General features: G+C 34.0%; 1 protein-coding gene across 6 annotated transcripts in view; it reads right to left on the bottom strand.

Moving 5' to 3' along the window:
• Positions 1-18,884, bottom strand: part of ADAM32 (ADAM metallopeptidase domain 32) — a 269,013-nt gene that overhangs the window by 71,169 nt on the left and 178,960 nt on the right. For all 6 annotated transcript variants that reach the window (XR_011647754.1, XR_009184075.2, XM_058290128.2 and 3 more), the window contains 3 exons: positions 13,645-13,750; positions 11,945-12,128; positions 9,907-9,990 (listed from right to left, as the gene is read on the bottom strand). Coding sequence is in view for 4 of the 6 variants with exons in the window: in XM_058290128.2 (XP_058146111.1) it covers positions 9,907-9,990; positions 11,945-12,128; positions 13,645-13,750 (374 nt within the window). In the remaining 2 variants the exon portion in view is untranslated. The remainder of the gene's footprint in view (positions 1-9,906; positions 9,991-11,944; positions 12,129-13,644; positions 13,751-18,884) is intronic.

Raw genomic sequence — 18,884 nt, 5'->3', positions numbered from 1 at the left:
ACTCTCATAAATCATTTTAAGAATTTAAAGAAAATATGACTAAAGAGATAAAGGATAATAAGAAAACACAGGGTGAGCATAAAGAACAATTTGAAAGTCTGCAAAGAAAAGTAACTGATCTAACGAGAATGAAAAACACAATGGATGAGACACAGAAGAGCAGATTAGAACTGCCTGAAGACAGAATTAGTGATTTTGAAGACAGAACATCTGAACTGGAAAAGACAGAAGAATTAAAAGCCAAGAGAATGGGGGAAAAAAAAATGGGATAGGATCTAAGGGAATTGAACGACAACATGAAACACAAAAGCATCATATTATTGGCATCCCAGAAGGAGAAGAGAATGGAAAAGGGGCAGAAAGAATATTTGAGGAAACAATGACTGAAAACTTCCCTACCCTTATGGAAGTCATAAATACCAATGCCCAAGAAAGACAAAGCATCCCAAACAGAATAAACATGAATAGACCTACCCTGAGACACCTACTATTCAGAATGACAAGTATCAGAGATAAAGAGACAATTTTGAAAGCAGCAAGAGAAAAGCAAAGCATCACCTACAAGGGAAACTTGATAAGATTAAGTGCTGACCTCTCCTCCATAGAGGAGAGAAGAAAGTGGTGTGTATTTAAAGTATTGAAAGGGAAAAACTGCCAGCCAAGAATTCTATATCTGGCAAAACTGGACTTCAAAAGTGAAGGAGAGTTTAAAGTCTTCACAGACAGACAAAAACTGATAGATTACCAAAAAAATAGAATTACGGGAGCGCTTCAGTCTGAAAGAAAAAACAAGGGCAAGGGCCTTGGAGAAGAGTGTAGAAATGAAGAATATCAGAAAGAGTAAAAAAATAGATTATAGTATAGTATGACAACTGAAAGTCAAAGATCAAAATGGATGAAGTAAATAATGCCTTTACAGTTATAACATTGAATGCTAATGGCTTGAACTCCCCAATCAAAAGACACAGACTGATAAAATGGATTTAAAAATATGACCCATCTCCATGTTGTCTACAAGACTCACCTCAGATGTAAGGACACAATCAGGTTAAGAGTGAAAGGTTGGAAATAGATATTCTATGCAAATAGAGCTGGAGTAGCAATACTAATATCAGACAAAATAAATTTTAAGTGAAAACTGTTATAAGGCATAAAGAAGGTCATTATATATTAATAAAAGAAGCAATTCACCAAGAAGAAATAACTATTCTAAATATTGATGTACCTAACATGAGTGCCCCAAGATACATGAGGCACACACTGGCAAAGTTGAAGGGAGAAATAGATGTCTCTACAATAATAGTTGGCGACTTCAATACACCACTTTCAGTAGTGGATAGAATGTCTGGACAGGATAAATAAAGAAACAGAGAACCTGAATAATATGATAAAAAAAACTAGAGTTAACAGACATCTATAGAGCATTGCACCCAGGACAGCAGGTTATATATTTTTTTCAAGTGATCATGGAATCTTCTCCAAGGTAGACCATATGTTGGGTCACAAGACAAGTCTCAATAAATTTGAAAGACTGAAATTATACAAAACACTTTCTCTGATCATAATGATCAGAGAATGAATCTGGAAATCAATAATGGACAGAAAAAAGGGAAATTCACAAATATATGGAGATTAAACAACACACTCTTAAACAACCAGTGGGTCAAAGAAGATATTGCAAGAGAATTCAGCAAATATCTTGAGATGAATGAAAATGAGAATACAACATATTGAAACCCATGGGACACTGCAAAGGTAGTGCTGAAAGGGAAATCTATAGTCCTCAATACTTACATTAAAAAAGAAGAAAAAGTTAAAATTGAAGCCCTAACTGCACACCTGGAAGAACTAGAAAAAGTACAGCAAACTAAACCCAAATCAAGCTGAAGGAAAGAAATAGTAAAGATCAGAGCAGAAATAAATGAAATCAAGAACAAAAAAACAAAAGAGAGAATCAACAAAACCAAAAGTTGGATCTTTGAGAAGATCAACAAAATCGACAAACTCTTAGCTAGACTGATAAAAGAAAAAAAGAGAGAAGACACAAAGAAATAAAATTAGAAATGAGAAGGGGGGAACATTACCACTGACCACATAGAAATAAGAGAGATCATAAGAGGATACTATGAACAACTGTATGCCAAAAAATGAGAAAATGTAGATAAAATGGACAAATTCCTGGAAACACATGAACCAGCTACACTTACTTTAGAAGAAATAGAAGAACTCAACAAACCAATCACAAGTGAAGGGATTAAAACACTCATCAAAACACTCCCAAAGATGAAAAGCCTGGGACCAGATGGTTTCACAGGTGAATTCTACCAATCATTCAAAGATGAACTAATACTGATTTTGTTCAAGCTCTTCCAAAAAACTGAATAGGAAAGAATGCCACCAAACTCATTTTATGAAGCCAACATCACCCTAATACCAAAACCAGGCAAAGATACTACAAAAAAGAAAATTACATACCAATAGCTCTAATGAAAATAGACAAAAAAATTCTCAAAAAAAAAAAAATACTTGCAAACTGAATCCAAAAGCACATTAAAAGAATTATACACCATGATAAAGTAGGTTTTATCCAAGGTATACAAGTGTTGTTCAACACAAGAAAATTAGTGTAATAAATCACATTGATAAATTGAAGAAGAGAAATCACATGAGCCTTTTGATTGATGCTAAAAAGGCATTTGACAAAATACAAACTCTTTCTTGATTAAAAAAAAAAATGCTCCAAAAGATAGAAATAGAAGGAAGCTATCTCAATATGGTAAAGTGCATAGATGAAAAACCTACACCTAACATTGTACTCAATGGTGAAAGACTGAATGCTTTCTCACTGAGATCAGGAACAAGACAAGAATGTCCACTGTCTCTATTTTTATTCAATATTGTGCTAGAAGTTTTAGCTAGATTAGGCTAGACAAAGAAATAAAAGGCATCCAAATAGGAAAGAAAGAAGTAAAACTTTCACTATTCACTGATGACATGATCCTATATCTAGAAAATCCTGAAAAATCTATGACAAACTACTAGAATTAATGGACAAGTTCAGCAAAGTGGCAGGAAACAAGGTCAATATGCAAAAATCAATAGTGTTTTTATACACTACTGATGTACAGTCTGAAGAGGAAATCAGAAAAAAAATTCCATTTATAATAGTGACTAACAGAATTAGAATTTAGGAATAAACTTAACCAAGGACATAAAGGACCTCTATCAGAAAACTACAAAACATTACTAAAAGCAACTGAAGAAGACTTACATAAATGGAAGGACATTCTGTGTTCATGGATTGGAAGATTAATATCATTAAGATGTCAATTCTACCAAAACTGAATTACAGTTTCAATGCAATTCCAATAAAAATCCCAACAGCCCTTTTTGAAGAAACTGAAAACTGATAACCAAATTTATTTGGAAGGGTAAGGGACCCTGAATAGCAAAAAATGTCTTAAAAGAGAAGAGCAAAGTTCAAGGACTCTTGCTTCCTAACTTTAAAACAAATTCTTAGCTAGAATGGTAAAAAACAAAAAACAAAACACACAGCATGGGACTGGCATAAGGACAGACAAATTGACCAATGGAACCAAAATGAGAACTCAGAAATTGACCCTCAGATCTCTAGTCAAGTGATTTTTGACAAGGTTGCTAAACCCACCAAGCTGAGCCAGAACAGTCTATTCAACAAATGTTGCTGGGAGAACTGGGTAGCAATATCTACAAAAAGAAAGAGGACACCTATCTCACACCTTATACAAAAATTAACTCAAAATGATTCAAGAACTTAAATATAAAAACAACAGCCATAAAACTCCTAAAAGAAAATGTAGGAAAACATCTTCATGATCTTGTGGTAGAAGGTAATTTCGTTTTGTTTTTTGTTTTGTTTTGTTTTTTTTTGTGCCCAATTTTTTTAATTGATTTTGTAAAAATATTACATTAAAAAAATATGAGGTCCCATTCGACCCCACCACCCCCACCGCACCCCTCCCCCCCCCCAGCAACACTCACTCCCATCATCATGACACATCCATTGCATTTGGTAAGTACATCTCTGGGTATCTCTGCACCTCATGGTCATTGGCCCACATCATGGCCCACACTCTCCCCCATTCCATCCAGTGAGCCCTGGGAGGATTAACAATGTCCGGTGATTGCCCCTGAAGCACCATCCAGGGCAACTCCGAGTCCCAAAGGCACCTCCACATCTCATCTCTTCCTGCCATTCCCCATACCCATCAGCCACCATGTCCACTTTTCCCACTCCAATGCCACCTTTTCTCTGAGGTCCTTGGATTGGTTGTGTCCGTTGCACCTCTATGTCAAGAGGAGGCTCAGATTCCACATGGTTACTGGATGCAATCCTCCTGCTTTCAGTTGTAGGCACTCTAGGCTCCATGGTGTGGTGGTTGTCCTTCTTCAACTCCATCTTAGCTGAGTGAGGCGAGTCCAATAAATCAGATTGTAGGAGCTGGAGTCTGTTGAGGCTCAGGGCCTGGTTATCATATTGTCAGTAAAAAGATTCAATCCCCTAAATATATCTGAAACCCCAATACCAACTACAATTCCAGTAAAGTAGCATGATATTCTTATGAAAAGAGATCCCCTCTGGGTCCAGTTTCATCACGCAGAAACACCAGCTCCAAAGAAGGGCCATTTGACATGGCAATGAACCCTATCTGCCATGACCATAGAACCCGTGGGTCCCTTTAGCCCTCCAAGGAACCAATACCTGGGGATTGTATCTACTTTATCTGTCTCTTAGACTGCTCAGTTGTGCATAAGGGCAATCCTTCTGACAGCCTCCAGACTCTTTTTTTTTTAGAGACTCATAGCCATATAAACTCATTTCTCCTTTCTATTTCCCCCTTACATTACATCAAACAGCATTTTAAAGTCATATTATTCTATGTAGACAGGGATTTATGCCTGAAGCACAAGCAACAAAAGAAAAATAGATAAATGGGATCTCCTCAAAATTCAACATTTTTGCACCTCAAAGGACTGTCAAAAGGGTGAAAAGGCAGCCGACTCAATGGGAGAAAATATTTGTCAATCCCATATCCGATAACGGTTTAATGTCTATGATATATAATATCTATAATATATACAACTCAAATGATAAAAAGACTTGAAAAGACAACTATCCAAAGAAGAAATACAAATGGTGAAGAGAGACATAAAAAATGTCACTAGTGATTACGGAAATGCAAATGAAAACTAAAATAGGATATCATTTCACAACTATTAAACTGGCTGCTATTAAAAAGTCTGAAAACTGTAAATAGCGGAGAGGAGGTGGAGAGATAGGAATGCTTATTCATTGTTGGTGGGAATGTAGAATGGTACAGCCACCATGGAGGACTGTTTGCAGCTCCTAATGAAGTTGATTATAAACTTGCCATGGGACCTGGAAATACCATTGCTAGGTATATACCCAGAAAAACTGAGTGCAGCAACATGAATAGGTATCTGCACACCAATTTCATAGCAGGTTATTCACAATAGTCAAAAGTAGTAAAGAACCCAGGTGTCCATCAACTGATGAATGGATATACAAACTGTGGAGTATACACATGATGGAATATTATGCAGCAGTAAGAAGAGCTGAAGTCATGAAACATATGACAACATGGATGAACCTGGAGGACATTATGTTGAGTGAAGCAAGCCAGACACAAAGGGAAAAATACTGTATGATTACCCTATTATGAACTAAATGTTTTATGTGAAATATGAATATGGATAGAATTGCATATATAAGACCATTTTTCTTTGAAGCTGAATAAATGTAAGTTAATATTACACAATGTTAATATCAGACAAAAAGATAAAAACATTATACTAAATGGAGACCAAATACAGAGTACTACATATTTTATTATTTCATTTATACAAAATGTAAATATAAATCAATTCATAAAGATGAAAGATTAGTTGTTATGTAGGTCTAAGGAAGGAACACTAAGGGGTTTGGAGTCTTTCTTTTTGGAGTAATGAAATTGCTCTAGAATTTTTAAGATGATGAATGTACAACATTGTGATTATACTAAAAGCCATTGATTATACACTTTGGATAGAATAGCCTATGTTCAGTGGGGGAAGCACAGAGAGATTGAGAGGTGAGCAATTTTCTTTTTTTTCTTTGCTTTTTTTTATTATTATTGAAATAATGAAAATGTTCTCAGAACTGAAGTGATGAATGCACAACTATGTGATTATAGCAAATACCACTGATTGCATACCTTGGAGGAACTGTATGCTTTATTAATATGTATCAATAAAATTCATTTTTAAAAAAGAAATAAAAAAAATTTTAGGCAGCAGATGTAGCTCAGTGGTTGAGCACGTGTCTTCCACATATGAGGTCCTGGATTCAATCCTCAGTACCTCTTAAAAATATATATTGGAAGCACATAATAACAGATTTTAATTGGTTGAGGATGTAGTAAGTGAGTTGGAGGACAGAGCATCTGAATTTGAAAAGACAGGAGAACAAAAAGAGAAAAGAAGGGTAAAAATGGAAAAGGGTCTCAGGGAATTGAAGGACAGCATGAAACACCAAAACAGGAAAAGAAAAGACAGGGGAGAGAGGCCTGAAAAAGAGTGTAGAAATGAAGATTATTAGGAAGGGTAACAAAAAAATGTAAAAAAACAGATAATAGTAAGATAGGTTGATGGAAAATCAAAAGTTATAATGGGTGAACTGCATAATGTCTTTACAGTAATAACATTTAATGATAATAGATTATCAAAACACCAACTGGCAGAATGGATAAAAAATGTAAATCATTTATATGCTATCTACAGGAGACTCACCTTATATGCAAGATTGAAAGTAAAAGTTTGGAAAAAGATATTCCACACAAACAGTAATCAAAAAAGAACCTTTGGGAAGTGAATGGGGCTCAGTTGGGCACCCACCTCCCACAGGGAGGTCCAAGGTTCAATTCCCAGTACCTCCTAGAGAAGAGGAGCAGACATAATGAGCACACAATGAACAGACACAGAGAGCAGACAGCAAGTGCAAACAAGCAGACAGATGAGGGAGACATCTCATGGGGGGGGGAGGATAAATAAATAAATCTTTTTTTAAAAAGGAGCTCAAGTAGCAATACTAATATCAGATGAAATAGACTTTAAATGCAAAATTGCTATAAGAGATGAAGAAGGCCATTATATATTAACAAAGGAACAATTCACCAAAAAGAAATAACAACAATAAATATTTATGCACATAACCAGGGTACTTCAAAATACATGAGACACACATGTGCAAAACTGAAGAGAGAAAGAAATGTTGCTGCAACAGTAGTTGGAGACTTCAATACAATACTCACTTTTGGATAGAACAACTGGACAAAGGATCTATAAGGAAACAGAGAACTTGAATAATATGCTAAATAAACTAGACCTCACAGACATATATAGAGCACTGCACCCAAACAGCAGGATATACATTCTTCTCAAGTACTCATGGCTCTTTCTCAGGATAGACCATATGTTGAGTCAAAAAACAAGTCTCAATAAAATTTTTTTTAATGAAATTATAAAAAAGTACTATTTCTGATCATAATGGAATGAAGCTGGAAATTACCAATAGGTGGAAAAAGGTAAAAGTCATAAATATATGGAGGTTAAAAAATACACTCTTAAACAATCAGTGGGTCAAAGAAGAAATTACAAGAGAAATCAGGGAATAGCTAAAGACGAATGAAAATGACAACACAATATATCAAACCCTATGGGATGCCAGTGAGGTAGTGCTCAGAGGGAAATTGAGAGCCCTCAACACTTATATTAAAAAAAGAAGAAAGTGCTAAAATCAAGAATGGAACAGATGCATGAACTAGGGGGGTTGGGGAAAGCAAATTAATCCCAAAGAGAGCAAAAGAAAAGAAAAAACTAAGATTAGAGTAGAAATAAATAAAACTGAGAACAAAAAAAGAGAGAATCAATAAAACCAAAAGTTAATACTTGGAAAATATTGACAAAATCGACAAACCCTTAGCAAGACCGACAAAGAAAAAGGAGAGAAGATACAAATAAATAAAATCAGAGATTATGGTAGGACATTACTACTGACCCCAGACAAATAAAAGATCATAAAAAGATGCTATGGGCTCGGGTTTGAAACAGAAAGCTCCTGAGTCCAGCTGGCTGTCAATAAACCATTTTTTCTTTTCAAAATAAAAAAAAAATTAAAAATAAATAAAAAAGATGCTATGAAAAACTGTACACCAACAAACTAGACAATGTATATGAAATGGGCGAATTCCTAGAAACACAACTACAACCTACACTGATGCTCGAAGAAATAAAAGACCTCAACAAGTCAATCACAAGGAGATTGAAATAGTCTTCAAAAATCTTCCAAAGATGAAAAGCCCAAGACCAGATACCTTCACAGGTTAATTCTACCAATCATTCCAAGAATTAATACCAACCTTGCTCAAACTCTTACAAAAAAGAGAACAGGAGGGAACACTAGCAAATTCATTTTATGGAGCCAATATCACCTTAATAGTACAGCCAGATAAACATAACATGAAAATAGAAAATTATAGACCAATTTCTCTAATGAATTATAGATGCAAAAATCCTCAACAAAATACTTGCTAATCAAATCCAATAGCATATTAAAAGAATCATACATCATAATAGATGGGTTTTATCCCAGGTATGGAAGGGTGGTTCAACACAAGAAAATCAATCAATACAATATACCACATTACTAAATTGAGGAAGAAAAATCATATGATCATCTCAATTGATGCAGAAAAGCCATTTGTCAAAATCCAACATCCTTTCTTGATGAAAATTCTCTGAAAGATAACAATTGAAGGAAACTCTAAATATGGTAAAGTACATGTATGAAAAACCTGTAGCTAACATTGTACTCAACACTGAAAGACTGAAAGCCTTCTACTGAGATAGAGAACAAGACAAGGATGCCCACCGTAACAACAACAACAAAAAACTCATGGGAGCTGATGTGGCTCAGTGGTTGAGTGCCAGCTTCCCACATTCAAGGTCCCAGGTTCAATTCTGACCCCTGGTACTGCAAACAAACAAACATACAAACAAACAAACTACAATAAAACATCGTACCAAGGTAGGTGTTTCACTGGTGACACAAATACTTTAATGTCTACGGTTTTATTACTAACATACTATGATCTATGTTTTCTTATTATTCCCCTCTGAAAAATCCCATAATGTGAGATTTTGACTTTGTTATTTGTCTGAAAAGCAATCCATGGAAAGTCAAATTTTTGTCTGTTAGTCAATTCATCAAATAATGTGATACTTGGAATACTAAATGATAAAATGAGTATTGCTTTTTAAATATATTATTAATAGTTTACAGCAGATTGATCAGATGAGTTGGTTGTAAAATATCTGTGAGATTTTAGTAGACTTGTACTTTTTGTTTTGTCTTCACCAAAGCATTTGCATGAATTTTTCATCTATCTCTGCCAAGTTCTCTCTAGCTATACCTCAGAGTCCCAAAGAAATACAATTTACCTACTTAAAATTTTTCTGAGATGCAAAGAAGAATAATCCACATGTGTTCGCATACATAGGAATTATGGATAATTGTCTTTCTTTTTTTAAACAGGTTAATATATTTATTGGAATATTTAACACTTTCTGAAAAGTACCCAATTCTAGCAATATATATTTGTAAGTCATAAGAAATTCAATGCTACTCAAATTGTTCTCTAAAACTGACTGTAGCTATGAATTTCATAACCCATTCAGCTCTACATTAAAGCTAGATACAACAGGGCTTGGCATATAATAGGAACCTAATAAATGTTGACAAATTAAGTGATGCTGAAAAGTGTCCAAGATAGATGTCAAGAGGGGAAATATAAACCATGTACTACTTACGCCATTTCCATTGCATTTTTGTGAACAATGAGTTGATTCATTATGAAGTATCCTTGATTCTACACAGTTACCCTCTACACAAATCTAAATAAAAACACATACAAAAAAAATTTCCAGTCAACACTACAATCAGTAACTATACAAAATAAAAACAAAACCAAAGAATGCCTTTTTAGTACAATAGCTGAAATTTTAACAAAATTATTCCTGAGAGACCAGTTAAAGGAATGCCCTATATTCACTGCACATATCATCAAAATTTTGGATAAGAAAAAACACATATGATATAATCAGAATATATTTTAAGTTTTCATAAAATATGAGCTATTATTAGAAACCCCTAGATATCTAATAAAGGTAATACACATTTCCATTAAAATATATTGGATCTATTATGGTATGTATAACAAATCCAGAGCAAAGCAGATGTAGCTCAATAGTTGAGCACCTGCTTAAAAAGAAAATCCAAATATAATCCTTTTAAGTTTAAAGTATCAGAATCAGAGGACTAAGAATATACTCTGAACTCCATTATTCATAACAACCTGTCTTTTCCCACAGCAATTTTCTTACATGAATACAATAATACTTTTGTACAGTATTTGAAATTTTGGTGTGAGTTTTAAATGAGATAATATATATGGAAATGACATCCTTTTAAACTGTAAAGCACAGCACAACTCTCTCCAAAGAAATGACCTCACAAAACCTTTTTTAAATCTAAACAATAAAATTCTTTTAAACCTTTGATGTATTGAATCTTCTCCCTGGTTTTTGGCCATGCTATATGTCTAACTCCTTTTGGAATATAGTATTTATTGTCTGCCTACCTTAGCTGAAATTGAGATGAAGAGTCCCATTACATAAGGACACTAACTTATAGAAAAAACAAAATTTCCAAGAATGTATCATCATATTTGATTTAAAATATCATGAAAAACCACCTGGTAAAATTTGTTTTTACACATTATCTCTGAGAAGAACTGTCCTTTTTTTTTTTTTAAAGATTCTATACTTGCTAAATTACTTACTAAGCATTATCAAATCATCCACTGGCCTAAATATATCTACTGATCTCCTGGTTTATACCTCTTTCAAGAAGGAATTTATGATTCCTCAGCATAAAGAGGAAACAATTCATAAGACTATACACTTTTCCTAGAGTAACTTTATTCAAACAATAAAACCACTAACTGTGGCTATTAATATATAAATTTCACATATAAGAATACTAAGACTCAGCTATATTAAATAATTTGTTCAATATCATCTATCAAGTAAGTGGCAAAATGAGAATTGAAATCTAGTGCATATGTCTATAAAGCCTACGTTCACAAAATAAGGTATTTCTTCATGAGCAGAGATCTGATCTGGTTAGAAATTAAATAAGATTTTGAAGTAAATTTTTTCCCTCTAGGTTTTTTCAGATTTGGATCTGCTTCAGAGGTGATAAATTAAAATGATAATTAATAATATTCAATCTATATTTAGTACTTACTATGTGCTGGGAATTATGCTAAGCATTTTGAACTATCTCATTTAATCTTTGCCATAATGCTATATAGTAAATGCTATAATTAGCCCTACTTTACATATAGTTATGTGACACAAGTAATGCAACTAGCAAAATGTCAAACAAAAGGAGGTACAGATTTGATTCTAAGCAACCTGATCTAAGTTGAGCTTTTATCCACTGACTCAAAGAATCATATATGGGATTCCTTCTTCCTTCTCCAAGAAGAAAAGTAAGTTTCCTTGCTATGGAGAGCTCAACTACAATGTTTCCCACTCTCCTCCCCTCTCCATTCTCTAAACACTTAGAGTTTCCCTGCAAACAACATTGAAATTCTGAAGGGAATAAAACATTCTGATTAACCTCTTAATATGTGGAGACCAATTAAAGCATATTCATTTTATCCTCCAAATACTTAAGGTTACATAGCACTAGAAATGAAATGAAACTCGGGACTTAAGTGAAAATATTTATTAAAGCAATAAATAAACCTAGACTTTTAAAAAAGGATTTTAAATCATTTACCCTCCCTGTATCACAATGAGAGCCACTAAGGACCATCATTGGATCTGCAACTGATGCTTCCAATCTGTAATCCACTGTTACACATAGAGAATCTCTCACACGAGCATAAATCACAGCACCATTTGCTTGTTGGAAAGGAGTTCGAGAAGGGTAAGTACAAATTAACCTTCCACATATAAGATTCCTGCAAATATAGTAAAATAATCTGATTATTATTCAATAGGTATTTATTAGGAATGCTTTGGATTTGCTTTCTTTGACCAAAAAAAAAGAATGGCTGTACATTTATGGCAATTACCTATGGAAAATGTAATGCTTTAATACCAACATTTAAATTAAAAAGTAAAAAAGTACAAAGTCATTGATCCAAGCTTATCTTTCAACGGTATTAATGGTTTTCTATTCACTGTGCAGATCATATATTTACCATCAAATAAGAAATTCAACTCAGTATTTTTCTGAATATGTATTCTGTATAGAGATAGAAAGATGAATAAGTTATGACCTCTATACTCCAGGACTTTATAGTCAGTATTAAATGTCATATTTTTAAAAAGCCTATGAAAGTGCTACAAATAAAATAAACAGATCTCTGTGAAGATTTAAGATTCTAACTTAGTAATTAGGGAAAACTTCATTGAAAAGATGCCATCTAGTCAAAATTTACAAATTAGTAAGATTTCAATAGGCAGAGTAAGATAGTTCTAAACAAAAGAAACAGAATAAACAAAATCAAGCAAGTATAAATTTACATGGTCTGTTTACCAGTCTACGAATTCCTTGAGTGCACGGGCCATGTATGTTTTGTTAATTAGTGTATAGCCAAGTGTCTGGCACAAAATAGGTTTGTAATAAGTGTTCATTAAAATAAACTAATGACCAAAATATAAAGGAGAAATTCAACTTCATTTTACAGACATTTGGCAGTCTTTAGCTTGGACAAGCATTTGAATGAACAAGGACAGTATTTTTATAAAGAAAAACGAACAGGTTTGGAAAGAAAAGGTGCAGTGAATATTGTGAGCTTTTATTTTGGATTGGATTTACGTGACCAATGATCATCCACACAGAAATGTTTAATTTTTTAACATATCAATTTTATTGATACATGTATCATAAATCTATCCAAAGTATAAAATCAATGGTATTCAGTATAATCACATATTTGTGTATTCTTCGCTTCAATCATTCTTAGAGGACTTTCATTATTCAAATAATAATAATAAACAACAACAACAAAAAAACGCATCACCTCTCAATTTCTCTATGCTTCCCCAGGCATACATAGCTGCTATTCTTTCCCTTTTCTCTCTATATTTGTATTTATATTGTATAAAAACAGTCATGTATGCAATATCACCCATATGCATGTTTTACATGAGGTTTTACTATTGTATACAGTCCTATGTTACAGTTTTTAGCTTTCATTCTAGTAACATACATGACCTTAGACTTTCCCTTTCAACCACTGTCATACCCATACAATGTCTCTGCTAGTTACAAACACATTTACCAAGAAAAGTTTTGAGAAGAACATAGAGATTTTTGCCTGTAACACAAGAAAGATGTTAGGTCCAGGGATTCTGGAGATTCACTTCCACACACGTGATACCTGAAACCACTAGTATTAATAACTTACACTAAAGAGAGAGAAAAATAGTCAACGAACACAAGGAATATATCTTATTTCTATAACATACCTCCAACCACAGTGTTTAAAATTTGATCTCACTCTACCACAGTTCCCAAACCTATCCGTTTGAGCCTGTATTTCTTCATAGCAGGCAAATGGAGCATTTCTTGAACCTATTAAAGAAATATGTTTGAATTAAAACACTTTCTTTTTCACCTTCTTCCATTTCCATGTATATTTTATATTTCCTTTGCCTTTTTCTCTATTATTACCTTACTCAAAATTTTCTTAATGAGATTGTAAAAAAAAAAAAAAAGGCAATGCTTAAAGGTATTCCTCCTTTTTCTTCATATCCAGTCATTTTCATGGGGCAGGGAGAGTTAGAGATGTGTAAACCATGAGAGAGCTATGTGAAAGAAGGCAATGGTGAGGTAACACAAGAAAATTTTACTTGTTCTCCTAGATTATGAGTGGAAACTCATTAAAAAAACAAGTTGATAACAAAACTTCAATGAAGAAACTTCATTACTTCCTCAGGAAGTCTAAATTGAAGGGGCCAAAATTACTGACTCACATATCAACCTACTTTTCTCCTTCATTACTGTATTAGTTTTTATTGTTGTATGAAAAATGACCACAAACTTGGCAGCTTAAAACAATACACATTTATGATGTCCAAATTTCCATATAGGTGTAGGTAGGTTCTATGCTCAGGGTCTCATATAAACTGAAATTAAGGTGTTGGCTAGGGCTGTGGTCTCTTCTGAGGCTAGAGTTCTCTTCCAAGCTTACTTGTCTGTGGTAGAATTCAGTTTTTTTGCAGCTGTATATCTGTCACCACATTTTATTGCTAGCTCTGTGGTATGGATCACTCTCAACTTCTAGAAGCTGTCCTTAGGTCTTCTCACAACAGTTAACTTCTTCTAAACCAGCAGGTGAATCTCTCTGACTACTCATCCTTAAAGAGCTTGAATGATTAGGTCAGGCCTACCCAAGATGACCTTTCTTTTAATTCACTGAAACTCAAATGACTATGGGCCTTAATTATATCTGTAAAATTCCTTCACCTTTGCTATATAACCTAATATCAGGAGCGATATTCCATCATACTCATTGGTTCTACTCCAAGTCAAGGTGAAGGGATGTTCCAAGGTATCTACACTAGAAGAATCTTTGGAGTCATCTTAGAATTCTGTCTAGAACAGGTATCTTCTCAGAAATGAACCTCAGTAAGCCTAACTGATCCAGTTAGATAATATCTACCTCATTGAATTGTTATGAGAATTAAGATTATGTTTACTTAGTCACTGTTAATTCCTATCTAATCCTTTCCCTTCTCCTTTAAAGACAAGAGGGTTCTCCCTTTTTACCGGCCCTTCCCATGATTCATATTTCTTTCTTTACACTATTCTTTTTAATCCTTCATTTTACATAATTCCATTCATTTCCACCATTTCTAAGTATTGATCCATCAAAGAAGCTAGTCTATAGATACCCTGAGGACAGGCAATGATAATTCTGGGTGTTCACAATGTTTAATCAGTTCGATTATGAATTTGACATACCATGTTAGGAATGACAGTGCAGGGCTCGTTAAACAAGAGATTACTCAGGAAAGTGAAGAAGTAGAAAAATCAGTACAGTTTGGGAAGATAATGTAGTCACAGAGTAGTCAGATGAATTCTGATGAAAGTAATGCTCTTTATCCAATCAAATTTTTATTTGTCCATCTGTGGCATCTAATAGTACTACTGAGCCATTATCATTAATTTCCCCCTCCAACACCCCCTCCCATTAGTAATAAGGTTTCACTTTCTCCGAGATTGGTCTGGGCTCTCCAGGATGAGATGGAAATACTAAAAGGACAGCACTTTGCAAATGTGAAGTCGTATGTTAAATACTCCCTTTAAGTCAGTGTTCTGATCAAGTCTACTAAGTAAAAGAATTTCCCCTATTTGTCCAAATAATTTATTTAGATTCTCTGTAGCCTATTTTTGAATGCTATGTAGTGCAATAAAATAGTGGAAGCACTTTCATAGGTTGTGCATGGCTAGTACTACAACAGTAAATGAGGGTGTCGGAAAGTACTAAGAACAAAAACAGTGAAATATTACTAACAAAATATTTCAAAGAAGTGAAGTAAAAGAATAGTTTCCAAAATATTTTAAATAAGTGAAATAAATCAAGTCAAAGGGGAAAAAACGGAAAGTAATTCAGGAAAACAATCAAAGATGAAGCCAGACGTGAGGTAATGCATAAAATAAGGCCTTATTTGACTTTGAAATTTCTATTGGACAATCCCAAGGGACAAATATAATGAGTCTCATGATTTGCAGTTTAAAATTATGCTCAAGAAAGCACATCTATTCCTGATATGGACCAGAAAGTAATTATGTCTGAAGTTCTCATACATATTGTATAATTTAGCGAGCATTCTCAACAATACTCTTAAAGTAACTAAGTTTCACTTAATGGTTTTGAAAATGTCTAATAATATAGATTGTTGGCCTAACATGAAAATGCAATTAAGTAAAAATTACTTGACCAGAAACCAAAAAAACATGGTCTAAGAATTTTACTACTTGCAAAGATCAATTTTAAAACAATTAAAATGCATGAATGGATAACAAATAATTTAGACACTCCTTCATAACTATCATTTAATAGTGGAGAGTTTGAGGTTATACTCCTGACAACTATCAAAGACTGCCAGTTTATGTACTCAGTTAGATAGAGAAGCATATTCAGAGACCCAAAAAAAGAAGCCACCTCATCTCAATTGGAATAAAAGAGCTCCTGACATGTTAGCTAAATGTGAGCTTTCATAGCCTGACATCTGACTCACCTCAACTCATGACACCTTAACATATGCTAAAACCAAACTCTTCTTCACCATCTCAAACTCTATTTTATCCCCAAATTTCCATATTTCAGTTTGTAGGATCACAAGTCGATCAGTTGTTCCGGCCAAAACTTGGGCATCATTTCTGATTTCTCTTTTCCTTCCCTTCCTGCCTTCACTGTCTAATCCATCAGCAAGTCTTGTAGATACTACCTACTAGTAGCTTGAGAATACTGACCACTCATCTTCTCCATGGCTACCACTCTCACTAGCCTAAGCTGTCATCAACTCTCTGCTAGTATGCTGCAACAGCTTTCTAAGTGACTCCTTGCTTCTACTCTCCACTCCCCCATGGTACATTCTCCATAACATAATCCACAGAGATCTTTAAAAAAAAAAAAATCAGCTATCAGCCTCTCACTTAAAATTTATTAATGGTACCCCATTGCACTAACAATAAAACCCAATTTTCTTACCAGGGTCTTTACTGAGCCTGATTCACTATACTTCTGCATCACTGCTTTTCCTTTTCATTCTTGAACATACCAAATTCTTTCCAATTCAGTACCCAAAGTGCTGCATTTCTCTGCCTAAAATGTTTTTTCCCAAGATCATCTTTTGACTGGCTCCTTCTAAGTATTCCCAGTTCTACTCAAATTTCACTTTCAAAGAGAATGTATCTTTGAACACTCTATCTAAAGCAGCCCCACCTTCATGATCACTCTTTATCCTATTACCCTGTTTCTTTTTAAAATCACTTTTATTGAGATACATATTAATAAAGCATAAGCATACAATTCATCAAAGGTGTACAATCGGTATCTGCTATAATCACATAGTTGTGCATTCATCACTTCAATCATTTTTAGAGCATTTTCATTATTTCAATAATAATAAACAAAAGAAAAACAAAGCAACAAACAAGAAAATTGCTCACCTCTCAATCTCTCTGTGCTTCCCCCACTGTACACAGCTGCTGTTTCTGGCTATTCTATCCAGAGTGTATAATCAGTGGCTTTTAGTATAAACACAATGTTGTACATTCATCATCTTAAAAATTCTAGAACAATTTCATTACTCCAAAAAGAAAGACTCCAAACCCCTTAGCGTTCCTTCCTCTGACCTACATAACAATTAATCTTTCATCTTTATGAATTTATTTATATTTTATATAAATGGAATCATACAATATGTAGTACTCTATATCTGGTCTCCTTCATTTGGTATAATTTTTTTTGTCTAATACTAGCATCGTGTAGTATTAACTTATCTTTATTCAGCCTCTAGGAAAAATGGTCTTATATATTCAATTCAACCCATATTCATATTGCACACAGTATATTCATATTTTATATATTTAGTTCATAATAGGACAGTCATACGGTATTTTTCCTTTTGTGTCTGACTTGTTTTACTCAACATAATGTCCTCCAGGTTCATCCATGTTGTCATGTTTCCTGACTTCATTTCTTTTTACCACTGCATAATATTCCATCCTGTGTATACTCCACAATTTGTTTATCCATTCATCAGTTAATGGACACCTGGGTTGTTTCCAACTTTTGGCTATCATAAATAATGCTGCTTTGAACATCAGTATGTAGAAATCTGTTCATGTCACTGCTCCCACTTTTTTTGGGTATATACCTAGCAATTTACCTTGTTTTTTTTGTTGTTGTTGTTGTCATAACATTTACCACTAATGGGAATTATTTTATTCATTTATTCTGTTTATTATTTGAACCCTTTACTAGAATATAAATTCCATAGGAACAGGAATCTTTTTGTCTTATTTATCACTATTTTTAGTGCTAGAAGAATGCCTCATCCAATTAAGATGCTCAATAAAAAAAATGAATATGTATTAGTCATAGGGCTGCTGATACAAAAACCAGAAATCTGTGGACTTTTATAAAGGATATTTATTTGGGGTAGACCCTTACAGCTACAAGGCCCTAAAGAGTCCAACTCAAGGTACCATAAGAAGTATTTTCTCACCCAAAGTTGAAGCAAGATGATGGGTGATGTCTACAAGGATTCAGCCTTCCTCTTCCCTTTTAAGAATCCATGAATCCAGTTTCTTCCAATGTCAGCTGTAGGCTCACATAAGGCTTGTTTCTCTCCCTGGGGCACATTTCTTTCTGGCCTCATCTACTCTATTCTCTTCACAGGGTCAGCTATAGACTATCAGGCTCCTCTCTCTTCCGGGGGCCTCTGCCATGTCTAATGAGCTGTTTCTATTCCTCTGGGATCATGGCAGCTTGATATCGTTTATGAATTCCAAAAATAGATACTGGATTATGTTTGTGAACTGGTCTGTTCCTCTGAGCATATTAGATTGGATTGGATTCAGAGGTTTCACTTTTACTTGATTATTAAATAATGATTAAGGCTTTGATTGGGTCACATCAGTAGGACATTGAGTCCCCGACCCCTTGCTGTGTGGGGACTCACAGAAAAACTGT

The sequence above is a fragment of the Dasypus novemcinctus genome, chromosome 29 (assembly GCF_030445035.2).
Source record: "Dasypus novemcinctus isolate mDasNov1 chromosome 29, mDasNov1.1.hap2, whole genome shotgun sequence".
NCBI lineage: Eukaryota > Metazoa > Chordata > Mammalia > Cingulata > Dasypodidae > Dasypus > Dasypus novemcinctus.
The sequence above is the reverse complement of the archived record's forward strand: the minus strand, read 5'-3'. Positions and strand labels throughout refer to the sequence as shown.